The sequence below is a fragment of the Hyla sarda genome, chromosome 2 (genome assembly GCF_029499605.1).
Source record: "Hyla sarda isolate aHylSar1 chromosome 2, aHylSar1.hap1, whole genome shotgun sequence".
Lineage (NCBI taxonomy): Eukaryota > Metazoa > Chordata > Amphibia > Anura > Hylidae > Hyla > Hyla sarda.
In genome coordinates this window covers 379,871,299-379,895,076 of record NC_079190.1, presented here as the reverse complement: position 1 = coordinate 379,895,076, position 23,778 = coordinate 379,871,299, and the positions used below count along the sequence as shown (strand labels likewise).

Genomic DNA, 23,778 nt, shown 5'->3' with positions numbered 1-23,778 from the left:
GAACTGTCCAGAGAAGGAGAGGTTTGCTATGGGGATTTGCTCCAACTCAAATCAATTTTTGACATGAACAGAGGTGTCAGCAGAGAGCACTGTGGTCAGACTGAAAATAAATTCCAAAAGAAAAGAACTTCCTGTGAAGAACATAGCAGCTGATAAGTACTGGAAGGGTTAAGATTTTGAAATATAAGTGAATAACAAATCTGTTTATCATTCTGGCACCAGTTGATGAAAAAAAAAAATGTTTTTCACCGGAGTACCCTTTTAAAAGCATGGTCTGCTGCACTTCTGAGTCCCAAAAACACACATATATGCTTGTAGGAAATAACGCTGATCTATTCAGAGGTTGACTAAATTTGGGCACTTAAAGTCAATGGCACCTGTGTCAGTGTCCACATGTGCGTAAGCATCCCCAATTATTTTTTCTAAACGTTAGAATTTTTTTTGATTATTGATTGGTTATTTAATTATAACAACAAACAAGCACAGTACATACGGTAATAGCATTCCATTTTTACAGAGCGAAATTGTAATGTAAATGAGTCCATAGATAGAGAATCAAAGCAGAGTTAGGAATAAGTTCCTGCTAGGACTGGGCAGTATACCGGTTCATACCAAATACCAAAATTTTTGTGCTGCACGATATGAATTTTTTCCATACCGCAATACCGGTTTGGCCCCTCCCCCTCGGGAATGAATTATCAGCCCAGCGCTGCGCTGTCCCCACATTGGGGAACTAATCGTATGTGACCCGCCAGAGCTGTTCTGTCCCCCCCAATTAATTATCAGCCCAGCGCTGCGCTGTCCCCATTGGGGTAAATACTCACATATCACCCGCAAGCACTGCCCTCCTGGCTTCTTACATGACAGTGGGCTCAGCCTATCACCGGCCGAGGCAGAACATCGCTGCGGCCGGTGATAGGCTGACGGCTCTCCGACGTACTGTTCCCTAGGAAGCAGGTCCGGACCGATGGGGAAGGCGAGTTAAAGTTTATTTTGTTTATCTTTTGCAGCCCGGGCATAGGGATACAGCGTACAGTATAGAGTGTCAGCGCCGGCGGCCCACAACAAACAGGAGGACAAGGAGGGCAGCGCTTGCGGGTGATATGTGAGTAGTACCCCGATGGGGACAGCGCAGCGCTGGGATGATAATTAATTTTGGGGGGGGGGGGGGATGCCGTTATATACTGTGGAACCGCCATAAGTTACCGTGATACACATATTTGGTCATACCGCCCAGTCCTAGTTCCTGCTGCAGTTCATATATATATACTGGAGTGTTTTCCAGTCTCCAGCTGTTGCAAAGCCACAACTCTCAGCATGATCGGACATGCTAGGAGTTGTAGTTTTGCAACAGCTGGAGACACATTGTGTAAAAATGACAAAAAAAAAAGCAAAAAACAAGAACAAAAAAAAAACAGAACAAAACAAAAATATACAGATTTGCAATTTAATTCTTTCTCTCTTTCTCTCTCTCTCTCTCTCTCTCTCTCTCTCTCTTTTTCTTTCTTTCTCTCTCTCTCTCTCTCTCTCTCTGTCCTCTCCTTTTAACAGCAGGGGCCTCTCTGTAAACAACAATTTCCTCCTAATATAAGCAATTCTCCACCTGCAGAGTCATGCTCATTTATTATGCTTTGTAAAATACCTTTTTGCAGTCCAAAAACTATAGTTTGTAGGGTATATGTAAAATGGGTATGGCCACACAAGCAATCCAGCGATCAAGCATGCATTTCTTTATTCCCATAAACCGGACCAAACAACTTACACATGGCTTGAAGGCAACATCTTCTCCTAAAGGGGTACTCTGGTGGAAAACTTTTTTTTTTTTAATGACCTGGTGCCGGAAAGTTAAACAGATTTGTAAATTACTTCTTAGTCCTTTTAGTACATTTTAGCAGCTGTATGCTACAGAGGAAATTCTTTACTTTTTGAATTTCTTTTTTATGTTATCTACAGTGCTCTCCGCTGACACCTCTGTCCGTGTCAGGAACTGTCCAGAGCAGCATAGGTTTGTTATGGAGATTTTCTCCTGCTCTGGACAGTTCCTGATATGGGCATCAGGTGTCAGCAGAGAGCACTGTGGATAACACAAAAACCCATGTCAGGTGTCAGGTGCCCAAAGTGGGGGCTGCCACACCCTCCTCTATATAGCTCTATGGGAGAGCCGAAGATTGACAAATGGCTCTCCCATAGAGCTATATGGAGGGGGTGTGGTGGCCCCCACTTCAGGCAGGGGTTGTGACACACCACTGTGAAGGAGAGCCGGGGCTCCAAACAGGAGATCGTGGGGGCCCCAGCGCTCTGACCATTATCCTTTATAAGTTTTCTTCCATGATACTTCTCCTTTAAAGAAAAATGGTCATCCTCTTCACCCACACTAAACCCAATACACTGAGATATAGGGGGAGATTTATCATTGCTTTTAGCGTTCATTTTTTTCAGTGTTTTGGCACACTCCAGGCGCAAGCAGCATATTTAGCGAGTTTAATGCGTCTTTTGATATAGACAGTTTCACTCTTTTTGCCTACCCGTAGAACTTTTTCTTTTTCACCATGCAGTAGTCACGTATTTACCATTTCAAAATGCAGTGGTCATGTATTTATCATTTGCAAAGCTACACGACCTACCAATAGGCGTAAGAATCACTTCTACCTTCCACAATTCAACCTTTAACCTATTGTGGACGACAGCGTCCCACTCCCCTTCTATGACACATGATCAAAAGCTGAGCGCGGGTCATAGCTGGGTGGTCCTGGTGGCTATCTGCCACCAGGACCCATCTCTAATGCCAGACATCACCGATCGCGGTGATGCCTGGCTTTAACCCCTTAGACACCACAATAAAATTTGATTGTAGCATCTAAAATGCAAGTAAAAATGTCACATCAGCTCTATGAAAGTAAGTAAAAACACCTAACCAGCTAAGTTCAGGACCCGGGAAAGTGTCTACTTCCCTCCCTCATAAGCGTCTAGAAAAAGTGTATGTGGTAGAGCTTTTCCCACCCACAGTAGAGCCACACAAAATTCATCATCCTGCTGCACCTTCTTGATAAATAAGATCCACGCTAGTCAAACCCACCACCAAAATAAATGTGGAAAATAGCTCTACCATAGATATTCTTTGATAAATCTGGGCCATAGTGTGGGTGAACAGGAGTCCGGTGAGGGGTCACTGACTACAATACGTACCTTAGGTCCAGATATGTGTCCTACCAAAGATCCACTTGTATCTTCTCTAATTACTCGCTGGAGGCGGGCCCGGTCGACTTGATTTGCATTTTCATTGTCTGTGACTCTACGTCCTAGTGATGTGGAGTTGCTGGTCACATGAGCGCATGTGCCAACTGAGCACTCAAGTGACCAGCGACAATGAATATGTAAAATGAGCCAACGGTGCCCACTTCCAGCACGCAATTCCGAGAAGATAGAAGCAGATCTTCAGTGGGACATATCTCTGGACCTAAGGTACATATATTAAAAACGTATTCCTTCAAGATATGTGACTTTGACTCGTCAAACCTTTTAAAAAATGAAAGAAGCAATCAAATTTGTTGAACTGCTCCACTGTTCATTTACACAAGGTTTGATAACTCTCCCCGAAAGTCTTATATAACTTGAACTGATGTGCAGATATATCCTGATTGAGATTCATATAAAAGTTACCCTCTCAATTATGACCTTTAATGTGTGCCTCTTAATACATGTGCCTTTCTGCCATCATTTTGCCCATAGTACTGTCCACAACAATGAGTCAGTGAGCTACTGTGGTGCTTAAGGCCACGTTCACACTGCAAAATTTATAAGCGGATACATTCTGCTTGGAAATTCTGTTGCAGCAGAGTCCTATTGTTTTCAATGGGATTCTGCTGCATCGTGCACATGGCGGAATTTCAGTGGTAGAAACATCTGCTGCGGAAGTCCTGATTCTGGCCTCCGCAGAAAGAATTGTCATGCCAATTCTTTCTGCGAAATCTGCTCCGAAATGCATACATTTTCAAGCAGTCCTAGCTGTTTGCGGAATGTCTGCCAGAAATTTTCTGGATGGACATTCTGCAAGAATTCTGCCATGGTAGCATGGCCTTACAGTATTGAGTGGCATTCAGATCCAATCAAAGTGCTTCTGCGCGTGACTCGGAGCTTGGGATACAACTTCTCGTGTCTGGCTGCTAGGTCACACACACAGGAGTCAGGCCATCGCAAAGAGCAGGGAGGGGTGGTAGGTGGAGAGATCCCAGTTCGGCAACGCTACATCATGCCACATGCACCCTCTCACAACTTATGACTGACATTATTGATAATAACATAATTGATGCATCCTGTTCATGCGACATGAAAGAGAGAGAGGGAGAACACTTGGGACGACTGACGTGGAAAAGGACTTAGGAGTCTTAGTTACCAGTAAATTTAGCTGTAGTGACCAGTGTCAGGCAGCTGCTGCCAAGGCAAATAAAATCATGGGCTGCATCAATAGGGGCATAGATGCCCACGACAAGGAAATAATTCTACCGCTGTATAAATCACTAATCAGACCACACATGGTATTCATACCGAATACCAACATTTTTGTGCTGCACGATATGAATTTCAACCCATACCGCAATACCGGTTTGGCCCCTCCCCCTCGGGACTGAATGAATTATCAGCCCAGCGCTGCACTGTCCTCACATCGGGGAACTAATCCTATGTGGCCCAAGAGCGCTGTTCTGCCCCCCAATTAATTATCAGCCCAGCGCAGTCCCCATCAGGGTAAATACTCACATGTCACCTGCAGGCACTGCCCTCTTCTTCCTCCTGTTTGTTGCGGCCACCGGCGCTGACACTCTATACCAGTGGTCTTCAACCTGCGGACCTCCAGATGTTGCAAAACTCCAACTCTCAGCATGCATGCTGGGAGTTGTAGTTTTGCAACATCTGGAGGTCCGCAGGTTGAAGACCAATGCTCTATACTGTGCAATATCCCTATGCCCGGGCTGCAAAAAATAAACAAAATAAACTTTAACTCACCTCCAGTTGGTCCGGTACCGGCCTCACCTGCTTCTTGGGGATGGGAACGTTGGACAGCCATCAGCCTATCACTGGCCGCAGCAATGTTCCCCCTCGGCCGGTGATAGGCTTAGCCCACTGTCATGTAAGAAGCCGACCAGAGCTCCTTACATGACAGTGGGCTCAGCCTATCACCGGCCGAGGCAGAACATCGCTGCGGCCGGTGATAGGCTGACGGCTGTCCGACGTTTGCATCCGACGTAGGAACATGCGTTAGTTTATTTTGTTTACCTTTTGCAGCCCGGGCTTAGGGATACTGCACAGTATAGAGGTCAGCGCTGGCGGCCCGTAACAAACAGGACGAGGAGGGCAGCGCTGGTGGGTGACATGTGAGTATTTACCCCGATGGGGGCAGTAATGGGCTGATAATTAATTTGGGGGGGGGGGGTGAGGGTAGGAGGAGGAAATGCCATTATATACCGTGGAACCGCCAAAAGTTACAAAAATACCGTGATACACACATTTGGTCACATTGCCCATCCCTAACATGGAATACTGTGTACAGTACTGGGCTCCAGTGTACAAGAAAGATATAGTGGAGCTGGACGGGCAACCAGGGTAATACTGGGAATGGGAGGACTACAGTACCCAGAAAGATTATCAGAATTAGGGTTAGTTAGTTTAGAAAAAAGAAGGCTTAGGGAAGACCTAATAACTATGTGTAAATCGGGACTGTACAGAGATCTCTCTCATGACCTATTTATACCCAGGACTGTATCAATAACAAGGGGGCATCCTCTACATCTAGAGAAAAGAAGGTTTCTACACCAGCACAGATGGGGGTTCTTTACTGTAAGAGCAGTGAGACTATGAAACCCTCTGTCTGAGGAGGTGGTCATGGTGAACTCGGTAAAAGAGTTCAAAAGGGATCTGGATGCATTTTTGGAGAGTAATAACATTACAGGTTATGTATACTAGATTTATAGGGACAGAAGGTTGATCCAGGGATTTATTCTGACTGCCTTATTGGAGTCGGGAAGGAATCTTTACCTCTAGTATGAGGGTTTTTTGGCCTTCCTCTTGATCAACTCAGTAGGGACTCATTAGGAAAATAGGTTGAACTTTATGGACTCTGGTCTTTTTTTCAACCTTATGAACTATGTTACTATGTATCTCTCCTAGGATTACAAAGTCCCCTGGACTTTCCCTGCTTTACCCCCTCTACTCCCCTAATTGAAAGCAACTATAGAGGAGGGACTAACTGGTTAAGGGGGGGGGGGGGGAGGGGGGGCTGCGCTCTAGCAGCCAAGAGGAATACCCAGTAGGCTCCAGTGCTTCATTTGGATATATTTTATAATGTTAAAAATTGCCTTGTTGCATTGCAGTGAGGGTACTGCAACGTCTACTTAGGTTAGTGAATGGGGTCACACTGCGACCCAAAAGTGCCTGCAATCCAACAATCGCAATAATTATATAGATCCACCCATCGCCATGTGACCCTAGTTTTATATTTTTCCTTTTTTTGGATCCACTCCTAATCTTTGTCCCTGAAAAACTGTATTAAAAAACTGTTAAAACAAACAAACATGTGTGGTTAAATGTACAATTGACGCCCCCTCCCATAGACTAGCATTAAGGGGCTGGGGCGTGACGTAATGAGGGGCGGGGCTAAGACGTCACAAGCTCCTGGAGCTGGCTCTAGCGTTTGGAACAGTTTGTTACAAACGCTGAGCAGCGGAGTACCCCTTTAACAGTCTCTATATTGGAATATTAGGATTATCTGATAAATCATCACACACACACACACAACATATAGATTACAGACACTTTTAGTACGTCTCCTTCGCCTGTTACTGTGATGTTTCTCTTGAAGTATCTCAGTGATGTAATTCATTCCTGATTTAGAGGGTGATGCCAGGAGTAATGCTGGCATCCCATACTGTCTGCCCTTTATCTCAAGGTATGACTAATAGATTGTACTATTATTGATCATACCTATCACATGACGAGAGCTGCGGTTGTGTTCTCATTTAAAAGTATTAAAAAAAACTAAAAGTTTCTGTGCGGTGCCAGGGTTCTGCTTCTGAAAACATTTTTTAGCCAAGCCTAACTATCTAAAGATAACAAAATGAAAAGGCCAGAAATGATCAGTGAGCTGGCATAAAGTGGGCCATCCACCACCGCTAATCTCCTGATCATAGACCGTGCTCTGATGTCTATCTGCTTTTATGTGATTTTAATGTTGTGGGATTGAAGGCTGTTTATGCATGTCATATAAACACAGTGTAGATCCAGTCCATCTGGGCGATCGCTTACTATGTCTGCGAAGGATCATTTATAAATAGCACAAAATAGTTTGTACAACTTATCAAAATGTTTTTCTTTTTTTTAACTCTTTGCTGACTGAACATCACTTTATGCCTTTTTGTTTGGACACATTGGGTTACAATAGGGTTCTGTGTACTCTTGTTATTTTTCTTTTGTGCACATTTTTCAGTATTTGCAGACTGAGAAAGCTTTTATGCTTTCATTCTACAGTCTCATTGATTTCAGTGTGAAAACAGACACACCGTATTTGTAAATAAAATGCCATATTTTCTGCATGGTGTTTTGGGGGGGGGGGGGGGGGGTTAAAAATTCTGCAGCCAGATGTTTTCTTGGAGTCAATCGGATAATGTGAAATGGTATATCCACATTGTGGTTTTTTGGGAAATTTTTTTCACCCTCTAGTGGCATTTTTAGCCTTAGAGACAGTTTTCCAACATTACAGAGTGATCTGGGTATCACATTTTTTTTTTAACAAAGTCCCTCCCACTTCTATAGGTGGATAAAAATACCAGAAAAAAATGCAGTATGTGCATGTATGTCAGCAGTTTTTGGTCTTGTTTCCCCCATTTCTTCTATTAAAATCCTTACGTCCTGACTTCTAATAAGAAAACTCAGGATAAAACACCAATTAAAAAACCCTATATTAATACATACTATTTTTGAGAGAAAAAAATGCCACAAAAATTTGTATCATGAAAAATGAGGGGGCAGTGTTTAGTGAGTTTTTTTTCAGGCCAAAAAAAAAATCAAAAGTCGTATTAAAGAGGTATTCTATTTTTTTTTTATTCTTTTTTATTTTAATAATACTGTGTAAAAATCTTTAAAAAGTAATAACGAATATGGTGGCAGATCTTGTTGCCACTTTTGCAAAAAATCATTACTGAATGATACTGAAATTTTTACTTTCTGGTCCCCTTCTGAACCCACGGAAATGCCTTCTCATGATCAACCCTGCATCCAATGGCTAGGGTAGCATGCTTTTCCAGTGTGTTGAAATAAAACCAGGAAATGGCAATCTGTTGAGACAGAGCATCGTTGAAATGGCAGTGTCAGGGCATCTGGTAATTTACTTAGTATGAGAATAAAAAATTAAATAAAAATGCTGGACAACCCTGTTAACTTGTCATGATGTCACGCACTAACAGATAATCAAAGTTATTTCTAGCACCAGTGTTTTTTCCAACTTGCAGAGTTATTCCCTATCCACAGGATATGATTTCAGGGGTTGTCTCATTGAGAACAGGAAGTAGAGTCTCCCGTTTAAATGGAAGTGTGTCGCTGTTCCATTCATTCTCTGTGTGAGCTGCCAAAGAAAGCCAACTACAGCATTTGGCTGCTTCTACGGCTCTCATAGTGAATAAATGGAGCACATAGGCGACCTGCCATTCCATTCTAAATGAAAACTTGGGTTCCTGTTTTCGAGATCACGGAGGAGCCCAACATTTGGACCCCCTTCCCCCTATACTGTGGCTAGGGGATAATTTTACTAGTTGTCAAAAAACTCTAAGATGTACCGTAAGTAGACGTACCAGTCACATTATGTCTTGTGGTTTTCCTGCTTAGTCATGGGAAAGATGAAATCTATCAGTTGTTTTGTGAGCCTCCGGCCACATCGGATCATAAGCAGTGCTAGTATACAGACTTTTCCCCACAACTATAGTCTATTACCAATTACAGCAGAGGTATTCCAATATTTGGGGTTGATGCACCAGCATCCTTTGTTGGATCTGGCCCTGGCTTTCTCATCTCTTCATTGCACATTTATTTCTTGATTATTAATAAGAGCAAGAAGACATAAATGCTTTCAGTAAAGAAGAAAATACACATCCACTGCTGCCAAATGCTTTGTGTTTGTGTATTGGCAGCTGAATACTAAAGGCGTTCATGCAAATGTGGTATGACTGCACTGAACATTTTCACTGTGTTTATTGTTATTTCTGTGTCCAGTAATATATTACTTCCTCTTTGGAAAAGCTTTCCAAAAACGACATATAAAACCATAATACAAACATAATTTGGCTGTTTGCATATGTGCAAAGCAAAAGTGTTCTCAAAATCCTTAAAACTACTATAGGTGTATGATATATATTCCACAGCGCGGGTACAAATATATAAATGAATGGTTAAAGGCTGTAGACACTTTTGCACTCATTTATTTTATTGTTGATTTATTTCCTGAATGCAAAATGAAGCAACTTTCTAAATAGTCTTTATTAAAAACTTAAGAATTGCTATCATTTAGCTGCTACTAAAAAATAGAGAAGATAAACTTGTTAGATGGATGGACTTTCTGCTATCTGGCACAGTTGAAAAGATTAAAGATCATTTTTTAAATTAAAATTGAAGATTTCAAATAAATGAGCCTAAAAAGTTTAATTTAATGTGCCAGCAGCATGAGGAGACCACATGGCAGCACAATAACACAGCCTGGAGGTGGCAGCAGCATGAGGAGACCATATAGTGGCAGAATGATCCAGCCTGGAGGTGGCAACAGCCTGACCAGTCCATAGAGCCTGACAATTGAAAAGATAAAAAATATTTTTTCTTTAATTTAAATTGAAGATTTCAAATAGATGAACCTAAAAAGTTTCATTTAATATGCCCGCAGCATGAGGAGACCACATGGCCACATTGTGTCTGGGTCCTCTGTCTCGTCTTCCTCATCACCCTGTAGCTACACAGCCTGCTCCTGCTCCTCCTTTCCTGTCAGATGACTATAAAAACCACCTATTTTGCAAAACCTTGCCTGTGCTCCACTGTGCCCCTACCCCTCCTCCTCCTCCAGTTCAGCCCCCACAGGGCTAATGTGGCCGTGAGATGTAGGCGCCACGTCTCCAGTGCCCTGACCAGACATTGCTTCAAACACGTGTTGTAGGAAATGAAGCAGTGGAATTACATCATTCATCCCGTAATCCTGGCTACCGACTAATAATGTGGCTTCCTCAAAGGGCCTGAGCAAACGGCAGGTGTCACATATGAGCTGCCACTGGTTGACATTGAAGTTACACAGGGGAGTCCCCCTATTCGCTTAGATCATCAAGAAATCGGTTATGGCTTTTCTCTGTTCGTATAGTCGGTACAACATATGGAGGGTGGAATTCTAACGTAGGGACATGTCGCAACGGGGGATGCTGTTCTGACGCTGCAGCTCAAGGAGGGTGTGCTTTGCGGTGTACAAGTGGCTGAAGTGAATGCAAAGTTTCCTTCCCATTGTTAGGATGTCTTGATGGGGTGAACACTTCAGGAACTGCTTGTCAACCAGATTGAACACGTGTATCATGCAGGGCGCAGGGCTCAGGCTTCCTTGACGCAGCGCAGACAAGATGTTCTTCCCATTGTCAGTCACCATGGTTCCCATTTCCAGTTTTCATGGAGTAATCCATGATTGGATTTCTTGATGAATGACTTTTAGCAGTTCCTCCCCTGTGTGACTTCATTTGCCAAGTCAAACCATGTGAAGAACAGCGTGACACCGCAGTGCCCTGCACACATGGAATGCTGGAAGGGCATTGAGACTTGTTCATGCAGTGGAGGCTGAGGACACAGTGGAGGATAAGGAGGCGGAGTCACACACTGCCCCAGGACCAACGGCCTGAGAGCATGGAGGCAGAAGTGGAGTGACCTGTCCAAGTTGCTGTTGTTGCTGTGCAGAAACCACATTAACCCAGTGGGCCGTAAAGGACATGTATTATCCCTGACCTTAGTTACAGCTCCACACATCGGCGCTGTCGTGCACTTTGGTACACATTGACAGGCTCAAGGACTGGCCCACCTTCTTTTCCACAAAATTCTGCGGGGCTGGTCCTCCCTTTTTCGCAAATAAATGACGGCTTGGTATTCTCCACCTTTGCTTGGCACAAGCCATCAGTTCTCTGAAAGTTACAGAGCCCACCACTTGAAAAGGGGGGGACTGCAGCACCAGCAACTTGGACAGGATGAGTGGGCGCATAATGCTATAAGTTGCAGCAGTGAAAAAGCTCGTACTTGAATCGTAAAATCAGGTTGGCAGTCCGCCGCGAGGCCAGCTACCGCACGTCCTAGCCCCTGCCTTTAACCCCCGCCCATGCTTATGAGTGTCCCGGGTGCCCGAAGCATTTACTTTGAAAAAATACTGTCAAACTACAAGATCAATATAATAAGTATATCATATGGCAGCACAATGACAGAGCCTAGAGGTGGCAGCAGCATGACGAGACCATAGGGCGGCACTATGATAGAGCCAGGATGTGGCAGCAGTATGAGGAGAACATATGGTGGCAGAATGACACAGCCTGGAGGTGGGTGGCAATACCAGTACCTGGTGACGAAGGTGGGTAAAAGAACAGGGGTGTGGAAATAAAAAATAAAAAAACTACTTGTGCAAGGGACTAAAATGGAGAACAATCAACTTGTCCCAATAGTATGTAAATTTGGGGGTTTTCTTTTTTTTTTTGCCTTTCACCTTGTGGTCAAACTTACACATTATTTTAATACTTTAGGTGGGCCTGATTACACCAGTATCAAATATTACATTCCTGACCCCTATAACATTTTTATTTTTCCGTATACCGGGCTGTATAAGGGCTATTTTTGGGCCGCAATCTGCTGTATGTATCGATACCATTTTGGTATTGATCGGATTTTTTTTTTAACAATTTTTACTTCATTTTTTTCTGGGATGTGATGTTATAAACATAAAAAACTCAATTCTGTGATTTTTTTTATTTTTTTTTTTACATTAACGCCATTGACCGCACGGAATATAAAATGTATTTTTTTTATAATTCGGATAATTATGCACCCGCCAATACCAAATGTTTATTTTCATTATGTTTAATTAGCGGCGGCCCCCCAGCCCGCTCCATACACCCTGAGCGCCGTTGTGAGGTGCAGACTTGCGTCCCTTGTACATGGTACAGAGGGGAACTAGAGCAGAGCTTAACCCCTTAACGACGCAGGACGTATATTTACGTCCTGCGCCGACTCCCGTGATACAACGCAGGGTCACGCGGTGTCGGGTCGGTCCTTGCGGCTATCAAATACCCGGACCTGCGGCTAATACCGGACATCACCGATCGCTGTGATGCCCGGTATTAACCCTTCAGATGCGGTGATCAAAGTTGATCGACAATTCTAAAGTGAAAGTAAAAGCGTTTCCGGCAGCTCAGTTGTGCTGATCGGGATAACCGAGGTGCCCTGATCAGCTGTACGGTAAAGAGGAGGGTCCCTATCTGCCTCCTCGTTGTCCGATCGCCAAATGACTGCTCAGTGCCTGAGATCCAGTCGAGTGCCAAAAACACTGATCAATGCTATGGCATAGCATTGATCGGTGCTGGCAATCAGTGTATTGCATGTTATAGTCCCCTATGGGGGCTATAACATCACAAAAAAAAAGTGAAAAAAATAAATAAAGATGATTTAACCCCTTCCCTAATAAAAGTTTGCATCACCCCCTTTTCCCATTGAAAAAAAAAAACTGTGTACATAAAAATAAATATAAACATATGTGGTATCGCCACGTGTGTAAATGTCCAAACTATAAAAATATATTGTTATTTAAACCGCATGGTCAATGTTGTACACGTAAAAAAATTCCAAAATAGCGTATTTTTGGTCACTTTATATACCGTAAACATTTTTATAAAAGAGGTCAAAAAGTCTGATCAAAACAAAAATTGGTACCGATAAAAACTTCAGATCACAGCGCAAAAAATGAGCCCTCATACATCCCCATATGCAGAAAAATTAAAAAGTTATAGGGGTCAGAAGAGGACATTTTTTAAACGTATTAATTTTCATGCATGTAGTTATGATTTTTACAAGAAGTACGACAAAATCAAGCCTATATAAGTAGGGTATCATTTTAATCATATGTCATTTTACCGAAAAATGCACTGCGTAGAAACGTAAGCCCCAAAAAGTTACAAAATGGCGTTTTGTTTTTTTTTTCTCAATTTTGTCGCACAATTTTTTTTTGTTTCGCCGGTGATTTTTGGGTAAAATGACTGATGTTATTACAAAGTAGAATTGGTGCGCAAAAAAAAAAAAAAAAGCCATCATATTGATCTGTAGGTGCAAAATTGAAAGGGTTATGATTTTTAAAAGGTAAGGAGGAAAAAAATGAAAGGGGTATTCTGGGATTTTTTTTTATTTGACTATGCTACAGGAGCTGCAAAGTTAGTGTAGTTCATAATATAGTGTCTGTACCTGTGTGTGACAGTTTTCTCCCACAATTCTTCTGTGATTTTCACCCTGATATTTATTTTTAACAGCATACAGCTTGCAATGCAGCCGTGACCTGACCTCACTAGTCAGCTGATGACAGGGAGCCTGTCTGCTTCAATGGGTGGAGCGATCGCTTGGTGGGAGAGGGATCAATCTGCATCTAATGCAACAGCTGTAGGCACCCTGATTGAAAACCACAGGTCTTTTGATGGATGCAGTCATTTATGTTTCAATGGGTGGGGTGGCTGATGTGTGGGAGGGAGGAAGATGGAATTGTGGGATTTGTCGTCAAAAAAAGAAAAGTCAAACAGGAAATAACAGTTCACAAAAAGCTAGCCACAGTGTTATGGTAATCTCACAACATAGCCATTTAGCCCCAAGACAAGCGCAGATCCTTCCTAAGCATGTCCATTACTATCTGCCAGGTACATACTAAAATCACTTTATGGTGGATAGCCCCTTTAAGGCTAAGGCTAGGTTTCCACACAGGTTTTCTTCTGAGGTTTTTTTTTGTTGTTCTTGTTCCTGAAATAATGAATAATGCCACAAAAACAACCACACCTTTTTGAGGAGTTTTTTTTTTTTTTTTTGCAGTTTTTGTGACTTTTCTTCTGGTGTTTTTACATCTGTGTGGAAATGCCATTTTCCTACCCTGTAGCCGTTTTTCACTACCTTTAGGGTACTACTCCATAGGTTGGATGCAGAGCACCCAGACCAAGGAGTGTGAGGAGGTAAGTAGTGCTGCATAACATCACTACTTACCTTAGTCAGCCATGCTGTATACAGCACTGCATAGTGCACCACTGTATACTGTACCAGAACATTATACTGACAAGAGTCCCTGCTCCTAGTGAAACTGAAATGAGAAAAAAAGAGAAGCAGAAAAATTAGGTCAGTATAGGGAGAGCGCTCATTAAGTGCATAAAGGGTCTGTTCACATTTTGCGTTTTTTAACATGTCTTTTAATAGCAGGGCGTCCGCTCCCGTGCTATAACGCGGAGTCACATGCTGACCCCACATCATAGCTGGTCGGTCCTAGCAATGGCCGGGACCTGTGGCTAATACCGGACATCATCGATCGTGGTGATGTCCGGTATTAACCCTTTAGATGAGGCAATCAAAGTTGATTCCACGTCTAAAATGTAAAAAAATACGTCCCGGCAGCTCAGTGGAGCTGATCGGGACCACCGCGGTAAAACCGTGGTGTCCCGATCACTTGAGAGGACACGAGGAGGGTCCCTACCTTCCTCTTCGTTGTCCGATCATCGATCTACTGCTCCATGCCTCAGATCCAGGCTGGAGCAGCAGAGCGCCGATAACACTGATCAATGCTATGCTATTGTATAGAAGATTGCATGTTATAGTCCCCTATGGGACTAAAAGTTAATAAATGTGATTTAACCCCTTCCCTAATAAAAGTCTGAATCACCCCCCTTTTCCCATTTAAAAAAAAATGTAAACAAAAACGTATGTGGTATCGCCGTGTGCTTAAATGTCTATAAAAATATCATGTTAATTAAATAATAATAATTTATTTATATAGTGCCTACAGATTCCGCAGCGCTTACAATTATGGGGTACAAACAAAGACAAGTATCAGACATAATATTACACAATAACTATTCAAACACGAGGTGCTAAACCGCACGGTGAGTGGCGTACTCGTAAAGAAATTCCAAAGTCCACAATTGAGTATTTTTGGTCACTTTGTATACCCTAAGAAAATTTATAAAAAGCGATCAAAATGTCCCATCAAAACAAAAATGGTACCAATAAAAACTTCAGATCATGACGCAAAAAATTTGCCCTCATACTGCCCTGCATGCGGAAAAATAAAAAAGTTATTGGGGTCAGAAAAGGACATTTTTAAACATACAAATTTTCATGCAAACAGTTATATTTTTGGGTTAAATGACTGATTACAAAGTACAATTGTTGGCGCAAACAACAAGCCATCATATGGGTCTGTAGGTGCAAAATTGAAAGGTTTATGATTTTTAACCTCTTAAGGACCCATGACGTACCGGTTTGTCATGAGTCTGCTCCCGATCTATAATGCGGGGCCGGGCCCGGCCTCTAACAACGTCCGGGACCCGTGGCTAATAGCGCGCAGCACTGATCACGGTGCCGTGCGCTATTAACCCTTTAGATGCGGTGTTCAAAGTTGAAAGTGAAAGTAAAACCATGCCGGTTAGCTCAGGGAGCTGTTCGGGATCGCCACGGCAAAATCACGACATCCCGTACAGCATACATGACAGCCGAAGGTCTCTACCTGCCTCCATGCTGTCCGATCACTGAATGACTGCTCAGTGCCTGAGATCCAGGCATGAGCATTCAAGCGGCAGAATCATCAATCAGTGGTTTCTTATGAGAAACCATTGATCAATGTAAAAGATCAGTGTGTACAGTGTTAGAGCCCCCTATGGGAGCTATAACATTGCAAAAAAAAAGTGAATAAAGATCATTCAACCCCTTCCCTAATAAAAGTTTGAATCACCCCTCTTTTCCCATAAAAAAAAACCTATGTAAATAAAAATAAACATATGTGGTATCGCCGTGTGCGGAAATGTCCGAATTATTAAAATATAATATAATTATTAAAACTACAACAATATTTGCTGCACTAGGTAGGCCTAATGACAGATAGTGACAAATGCACCACTGTATATCACATATATTTAAAAAAAAAAACTATACATATACACATGCATACAGACAACACATACATACTCAATCACACATATATCATACATGTGTATATACATACCTGCATTACACACACATATAGCACACTATACGCAAATACATGTGACAGATGAACTGTTTACATTTTACATCACACATGTACATCTACACATTCATGCCTCCTGGTGCCTGCCGACTATCTAACTCATTGTCGACCGACAGGCAGCTAAACTGTGTGACAGCAGCAGGAGGAGGAGTGTTAAAGGAGCCTCTCACTGCCAGCACTATGTGATTGAACTCTGCAGCGAGGCTCAATCCTGAATGCTGCTAGCTGCAGTGCTACACTGCTTCCCCAGCTACAAACACTATAGCAGCTGCAGGGGGCCCTCTGGAGGATGGGGGCACTGGGCAATTGCCCAGTTTGCCATGCTCTAACGCTGGCCCTGATCCTTACTATCTGTCGTTTATAATACTTTCTTACTGTTTTTCCTCATGTGACAGAGAAGCCCTCAAGCCCCTTTTGTCACTATGACCCACGTGCCTTTGCTATCTATTAGATGCTGCATTAAACTGACACTGCACTTTACTGTTCAACAAGGCAGATTCGATTTTTACTTTTGCTGCCAAAAATACATTTATTATTATTATTTTTTTTTTAAATAATAATAATAATTGTGTCTATTTTTCTTTTATCACACATTTCTTTTGGTGTGTGTATAGATCCACAATGTAGTTTATGTTGCTAGAATTGTCCTACGGTATCTGTGGGTCAGTGAATGCTGAGCTGCTTTACATTGATTCCTGCATAAGCAGCTTTGTTCCTGGAGCTGCTGACAGAGCCCTTTAAATTATGCATTGCCCTTAACTCATTGCGTTTTAGTGAGTGGGTGGGTTTGCTCATACTGGCCATGCGGGCACTTTATGCATGTGAGGAATTTGGCACATCCTTGTACTAAAGCTTTCACTGAGCTATTTAGCTAAGGAAGAAGTAAAATACATGTGGGACTGTGTTTATTATTCTGTCAGCCATTGTTATTGTTTCGCTCTCGGGTTACCCCATAATGTCCAATTACACCCAGTGTTTGTAAATGTATGACTAATTTACTATGTGTTAAGCATACAGTATAAAGGAACTAACACGTTAAAGTGTAGTCCTGGGTGTTATACTGAAGTGTAGTATAGAGTATCACTTATCAGGAAAATGGAATATTTTCAATGTAGTCTTTGCCTAAACACTGTAAGCACCTGGCGGTCTTTCCAATGCTGGTTCATACTTTGCATAAGTGGGAAGAGGCTCTTTTTACAATCTGCCTTTAGGAAGTGAATAAGAAAAAGCAGCACAGAAAACAACAAAGCAAAGAAGTTGAAGAGGCTGCACTCACCCCCATCATTTTCATGTGCTTTATTGTTCACTCCAGCAAGGGTACAATCAGCGGGTACAAGGCATAGGCAACATATGTTTTGCGCTTAGACCCGCATCATCTGGCTGCTATACACAACATGACCCTTCTGCATCTTATAAAGGCCTCTACTAACCAGTAAACCTGTGTACGGGGGTGTGACTCATGGTTCACTTAACTATGTTTGTGTGAAGCCTCCTCCGCTCTGCCCACTGCTACCTCCGTCCGCCGACTTCCTCCCCAAATTACATGACTCCAGGCCGGGGCACGTGACAACCCGTGACCAGGACCTGGCGTGTTACACGCCTACTCCTACATCACAGGTATGTCTGTGTCTCCTCCCTGGGGCACATGAGATCTGCGCCGGCCAGCTCCCACTCACACAGGGAAGATTCTCACGACACTCCTCGTATCTCAATACAAAAATACATTTTGAACATTATATTATTTTAAGGTATGTGGCAAATTAGTTCTGGCCCTCATAATAAGACTATATATAAAAAAAAATTTAAAAGCAGAAGACATCCATTATCATAAGAAACATGGAATAATAGCTAATACAACAAAAAAACACATCCCCCGTACACAGGTGTACTGGTTAGTAGGTGCATTATAAGACGCAGAGAGGTCATGTTGTGTATAACAGCCAGATGATGCGCGTCGAAGCGCGAAACATATGTTGTCTATGTACCCGCTGATTGTGCCCTTGCTGGAGTGAACAATAAAGCATGTGAAAATGATGGTGGTGAGTGCAGCCTCTTCAGCTTCTTTGCTTTGTTGGAATTAATGGACTGTACCTTTTTGAGGTTAGAGCACCTCCAAAACCAGTGCACCCACAGAGTAGCTGACCCCATTATACACCAGTGTGGGCTTTAATTGCGGATTCCACTACTGACAGCAGCAGTGCCAGTAACACAGAAAACATTAGGCATATTGGTGTAGATAAAAAGTTACAGAAATGTGCCTACTACCAGCAACATAGACTGTTTAGGGACTACCTTAAATAAAAGAAGCACCGGCCTACTACCAGCAACATAGACTGTTTAGGGACTACCTTAAATAAAAGAAGCACCTTCCATTGGGACTCCCTCTTGGCCAACACCCTCACCATTGATCTCATGCTGTATTGACATGATCTCCCCTCTGCTCCTCTTTACTTGGGCCTCAAAAAGCTGATCATCTACTCATCAGTTCCTTTCAGGACTCCTTGTTGCCCAAGACCAATGACATGGCCTACACTACACTAATGCCTCAATTCTACTTAATCCAGGCCTGTGATAAAGTATTATTCATTCTTGGTTGAACTTTGTATTTGGTGCATCTAGGTTGGGGTTACTGTACTATAACTATATTATACTATACTGTCACTACTAACTAATGTTCTGTTTATTTCTAGCATTTTCAGTAAGCATGAGTAGCGAACTCAATGTTCCAGTGGATCCCTCCACCCCAGCCGTCTCTGAGCGTAGCAACAAAGGTATGGACTACAGAGACTGGGTTAGGCGCAGCTACTTGGAACTGGTCACATCCAACCATCACTCAGTGCAGGCTTTATCCTGGAGGAAGTTATATCTCAGCAGAGCCAAGTTGAAAGCCTCTAGCAGGACCTCAGCTTTGCTTTCCGGATTTGCAATGGTAATTTTTTTTTTTCAGTTAGGCTTTTCTACAGTATTAGTTATAATGTAATGGGGTCTATTAAACAAAAATTTTACATATGTGTTAAAGGGGTACTCCGGCCCTATGACATCTTATCCCCAATCCAAAGGTTAAGGGATAAGATGTCTGATCGGTGGGGTCCCGCTGCTGGGGACCCCGCTATCTTGCATGCAGCACCCACCTCTGGGAGCTGCACGCAGTGCTGTAGCCTTGGAGTCTGCCATCACGCCCCCTCCCATAGACTTGTATTGCAGGGGCGGGGCCTGACATTACATTGGGGCGGAGTCGTGACATCACAATACTCCGGTTCCGTAGTTGTGACCTGGCAGACTTCGAGGCTGCAGCGTTGCGTGCAGCTCCCAGAGGTAGGTGCTTTATGCGAGATAGCTTGGATCTTCGGCGGCTGGAGCCCCGTGATCAGACATCTTATCCCCTATCCTTTGGATAGGGGATAAGATGTCTTAGGGCCGGAGTACACCTTTAAGGATTATAGAAACAAATGTGTTGACAGTACATGTGTATAGCAAAACTTTGTAATATATTTTGGAAGAAATAAAATATCCGCTTGCTCACCTTCTATCAGCATATTGTTTATCTTCCTATATGTATGCTTTTTTCTATGTTCAGAAACGTACTTAGCCCAAAAACACTTACCTGTAGTGACTCAGTAAATAAAATACATGGAGAAAGGGAGACAACTGTTTTCCTATTACTCTGTGTAAGGCACCTTTTTTTTTACCCTATGTTCAGCCTTAAAAAAAATGCAAATACTGCGTGTGAACAAAGCCTAAAACTATATGCTGAAAGAGGGGTGGAGGGATAACTAGAGGTGAGTCCAGCGTGCTATGCTTAGCTTGGACCATGATTCCATAACATATTAATTTTAGTAAAGAGGAATAGAGGGGACTGGTCATCATCCAACACAAAGTAGGGGTCGGACCTGTTAATTTTAAGGTTAATGGGATTAAATTTACCAGGCCACTACAAACTGGGAGCCAGAATGTTTTGTAAAATAAGAAAATAAATTTAACAGTGAAAATATTGGTGAAAGGAAACAAACACAAAAGGTGAACCAATCACTACATACAAATAAATTTAAGGGGTATTCTGGGATGTGACTGTGCAACAGGGGCTGTAAAGTTAGTATAGTCCATAATATAGTGTCTGTAACGGTCTCGCAATTCTTATGTGATCTTTGCAGCATACAAAATAGTGTTGTCTCAGATTTTCCCAGTTTGCAGTGCGGCCCGAGACATTACATCACTAGTCAGGTGTTAAAAGGGAGCCTGTCTTTACTTCAATGGGTTGAGCAACTGCTGGGTGGGGGTGGGGGCATAATTCTCCACAGGGCTGCAGTTATACTGCAGTGGTTGGAGTGACTGAGGGAGAAAACTGGACTCACACATACAAACAAGGGATCCTGGGACTTGTAGTTGGAGGGTAGGAACGCCAACAGGAAATAGCCATTACACAAAAAGAAAGCAAATGTTATGGTGGACTCACAACACAGCCATTTAGCCCCAAGACAAGCATGGATCCTTCCTAGGCATGTCCATTACAATCTGGCAGGTAAGTACTTAAGTCACCTTATGGTGGATGACCCCTTTAAAAAGGCAAAACGAAACATTATTTGAATGTTTGCCCTTATAAGCATACAAATTTATATTTTAAAGTTGTTTTGCTTCTGATAGTAAATACAAATTGTCATTTTATTTCTATAATAAATATGATCAGATAAATATGTCATCACTCTTTTCTTGAAGACCACAACATTAGCATTGTAGTCAGTAGGAAGAGCATTTTAACAGTCAGTAGAAATTTTGTACATTCTTTTGCCAACTGAAGATTTACAATATCTTTCAAAACCCCATCAATATATTTGCTGTTTTAGACACAGAAATAATTGTGGTTTTGAATCTTGGACTTGTATCAAAATCTGAAGACAATGTTTCATTTTCCTCACTAAATAAGGACAATTTTATTGTCTTGGAGAGTTGTCTTTGAAGCTTGACAGAGCATCACAGATTTTGAATAGAATGTTTGAGACTATCAATTTAACATTCTGACAACCTGCCAAAAAAAAAAGATTTTTATGTTACTAGGACAACACAATAATTTAAATGTATGAAATAAATTAATTCTAAAACAAATGAGTCACGGAAATCTCTAGTCGCGGTGTGATATTTGTCTAATTTCACCAGATGCTTAAACATTTTTAGGCATTGCTGATACATAAATACCAAAGGATTGAAAAAGGAATAGCTTTACGTGTTAGATAGAAGCCAAAGCTTTAACAAAACATTGTTTGGGAGAATAAAACAGAAGCATTAAATAATGTAAAGGTTGCTGCAATTGGCTTGATATGAAGTACAGTACAATGTCATTAAAATACAATTTTAATAGATTTGTGTTAACAGTAAACTAAAAATTAAAAAAAGGGAAACAATGAAAAAAATAAATGCACAAAGCATTAGAAAATAGAAATATAAAATTCTATAAAGTTAGTGTTTTATTGATCGAAAGCATGGGGGAAAGGGTATAGAGTGAAGGCTTGCATGGTTGGCACTTTGAAATAAATAAGTTGACTTAAGTATTTGGATTTGGGCACTCAGACTTCAAAAAGGTTAGCCATCACTGGCCTAGTAGCTGTCAATCAAAAGTGAGTAGGTGAATGCAAATAGACAAGTAGGTGAGTAGGTGTATGCAAATGAGCAAATAGGTGAGTAGGTGTATGCAAATTCAAACAGAAAAGTACTTCCTGTGGAGCATATAGCAAATGATAAGTAGTAGAAGGATTAAGATTTTTAAATAAAAGTAATTTACAAATCTCTTAATCCAAGGATAATGAAGAAAAACCGGCACTCACCAATCTTCTCTCTAAAATTCTTTCTTTATTGCAGAATACTCACAACATTTAAAACGTAGAGGGGAGAGAGGGATCGACGTGGGGGAGTATACAAACAGGCGACAGATTATGTTTCACTCGACTAGCGAGCTTCCTCATGGCCGGAGGAAGCTCGCTAGTCGAGTGAAACAGAATCTGTCGCCTGTTTGTGTACCCCCCTCACGTCGATCCCTCTCTCCCCTATACGTTTTAAATGTTGTGAGTATTCTGCAATAACGAAAGAATTTTAGAGAGAAGATTGGTGAGTGCCGGTTTTTCTTCATTATCCTTGGATTAAGTTTGGAATATTGCTGTTTAGAGCGAACCGGAGCACAACCATATCTCTACATTGTTCTCTTACATGACCCATTATATCCCTAGTCCCAACAAGTTTACCCCAGCAGTGCCGGACACTGTTGCTTTCTTATGTGTTTTAATTTACAAATCTGTTTAACTTTCTGGCACCAGTTGATTTGAAAAAAAAATGTTTTCCAGGGGAGTACCCCTTTAATAAGAAACACTATTTAGCGCTGGGTTTATATATTATTTTTTATGCTTTTATGTTTTGTTTTTTCTTTTTTAAATTTTTCTCCTAGCTTTGACTGCAAAAGCTGCATCAAAACAGTATGTGTGAAACCTTCCCCCTTATGTCTTTTTTGACAGTTAGGGGAAGATCACAATGGATTCATAGAAAATCAAAGTCTGTATACTAACCTTTATAAATTCTCATAAAATCTTTACCCTTAGCATTGTACATAACTGTTCTTATTCAATCTAGTTAATGTATTGGTATTGACAGTTAATGAAATTATTCTTTTGAAAATATTACCAGGATAATTAAACATGTTCATCTACATTATATGAAACATTTGTAAATTGGAAATGTTTATTCACTGTATTATTTGACAAACACAGCACATAACCACATTAGCTGGATGTGACTATGGAATTTCAATTTGTCATTTTTTATTTTGCAACCACAAGAAGCATTGTGTCGATGATCTATAAGCTTTTGTTGATCTGCTGGCATTAGATCAATATGACAAAGAATGTCCACCAATAAGGTAAATTTTGCAATTATATTTTCACTAAATGTGCAATATCCTCCATCAGCTCAGCAGACATCCATGGCGTGGGGTGCTCAGAGGCCGGGGGCATGGCATGGGTGCTCAGAGACATCCATGGTGTGGGGCGCTCAGAAGCCTCTGAGCGCCCCACGCCATGGATGTCTGCTGAGCTGATGGAGGATCCGGGAGAAGGAGCTGGATATTTGGTACCCATGCGGTGAGTGCAGGATTACTTTGTTTTCACTGATATTGCACATTTTGATTTTGGATATCATTTATCCTAGCACCGCCAAGGGACCTATTTACACCTATAAACCACTGATGGTATCCTTTACCGTTCTGGTTGACATGGTAGCAGTAGATACACCTCAGTAGTGCCACTTTAACTCTCTTGTCAGATATTTTTACTAAATCCTTGCAAAAAAATATGTTATGACTGTCATATGTAAACATACACCCTTTATGACCAATTCTTTATGGTGGAAATAACAAGATTTATAACTTTCCTACACCAAGAAAACTAATATAGAATAATAAACTTAACTCCCAAGGGTCGGCTTTGGAAATGTGTCCC

The 23,778-nt window shown here is 41.8% G+C and overlaps 1 protein-coding gene across 3 annotated transcripts in view; it reads left to right on the top strand.

The window, feature by feature from the left end:
- Window positions 1–23,778, top strand: part of ORAI2 (ORAI calcium release-activated calcium modulator 2) — a 32,238-nt gene that overhangs the window by 3,770 nt on the left and 4,690 nt on the right. The window contains exons 2-3 of one of the 3 annotated variants that reach the window (XM_056558488.1): window positions 1,011–1,105; window positions 18,994–19,232. The exons of 1 other annotated variant lie outside the window; for it this stretch is intronic. In XM_056558488.1, the coding sequence (XP_056414463.1) occupies window positions 19,008–19,232 (225 nt within the window). In that variant the 5' untranslated portion in view covers window positions 1,011–1,105; window positions 18,994–19,007. The remainder of the gene's footprint in view (window positions 1–1,010; window positions 1,106–18,993; window positions 19,233–23,778) is intronic. One more of the 3 variants, XM_056558487.1, reaches the window with a different exon arrangement.